Source organism: Limulus polyphemus, unplaced genomic scaffold, assembly GCF_000517525.1.
Source record: "Limulus polyphemus unplaced genomic scaffold, Limulus_polyphemus-2.1.2 Scaffold6974, whole genome shotgun sequence".
NCBI classification, from domain to species: Eukaryota; Metazoa; Arthropoda; class Merostomata; order Xiphosura; family Limulidae; genus Limulus; species Limulus polyphemus.
The window spans coordinates 36,583-37,865 of NW_013672584.1; the positions used below are offsets into that span (position 1 = coordinate 36,583).

A 1,283-nucleotide genomic window follows, 5' to 3' on the forward strand; every position below is an offset into this window, starting at 1 on the left:
CTTTGTATATATATATATATATATATATAAAGAAACAACATTACTAAAAGTTGTTAATTTAAAAAGGTAATAAGAATCGTAAAAATACAGAAACAATATAGCTTGAAGTGAAAATGCAAAAAGTAAATAAACAAGCTCAACAAACCAATGGTCTTTTAGCTCCCTCATACAGGAAACCCCTGTTAATGTGGAACCAGCCTGTTTCCAGTCAGCTACACAACTAAAGGAACAGTTGCCAAGACTTAAACATTTTAACATAGTATCACAAGTAGAGCACATAAAAGAATTTACAGAAGCTGTGAATGAAGCAAATAAAATGTTTGTTAACCTTAAATTGGATGATTGTTTGGACATCATTGCTGATGAAAAAACATCAGACTACAAGGAGATGGACAACTTACAAGCTGAACAATTACAGACTGAAGCCATATATGGTTGTTTACTTTTAATGGATTTAGAGAAATTTATGCAACTTCTCAAAACAAATCAATGGATTATAGTTTTTTTTCTCAATGACACTTATCATATTTTAATACATATACATCCATATTCTGAGAAGTTGTTTAAAAGGCTTTATGACTTCTTGAATTTCTTTTTATCTTTTCAAGTAAATGAAAAAAAAAGTCTTTAATGTTTTGGAAAAAGAGAATTGGAGTGAAGATTAGACTTTGGAGCAAGAACGAAAAATTATTTCTTTGTTAGACAAGACATTTAATCCAATATTTGTAACACTTTAACGTACAATCCATTGAATTATATAGCTAAACTAAAGGACCTACTAGATCTTCTTGGAAGATCACTTAAATTAGAGATAATGTATTCGACTTCTGAAGCTGTCTGTTCTGCTTGTGGCACAATTTTGGACACAAAAGACATCTACAAATGTCCAGGAGAGTGTGGTTTTAACTACTGTTCAAGGAAAGAATGGAAATATTCAGTACATTTACATTCACACTTCTGCTCAGGGAATCCTTTATGGGCAGTTGTCAGTGATAAAAGTGATAAAATGTATAAATGAATCGGCGCATTTTTCACTGCTCTGTAAAAAAAAAAATGTTGTTTGCAAAGTTATGGCCCAAACAATTTTGGATCATCTCTGAAACTGAAATGCTACGCAATAACATATATCCAAATTCTTTTTATATGTTAGAGCAAACTGTTTTCAATTACGCCGTAAGTTGTAATAAAAGATACTTAATTAGTAGTGTTACGTATTGAGAATTTGAAATAATCCAAAGCTGCGTTATATAATTTAACTTTTAATAGTTGAACTGTACCCTGGA

The 1,283-nt window shown here is 30.6% G+C and overlaps 1 protein-coding gene across 1 annotated transcript in view; it reads left to right on the top strand.

Moving 5' to 3' along the window:
• Nucleotides 1–316: 316 nt before the first annotated feature.
• Nucleotides 317–1,283, top strand: part of LOC111089669 — a gene marked incomplete at its 3' end in the record, with an annotated part of 8,959 nt that continues 7,992 nt past the window's right edge. Inside the window, exon 1 of the mRNA XM_022402578.1 lies at nt 317–434. Within this exon, the coding sequence (XP_022258286.1) occupies nt 317–434 (118 nt within the window). The remainder of the gene's footprint in view (nt 435–1,283) is intronic.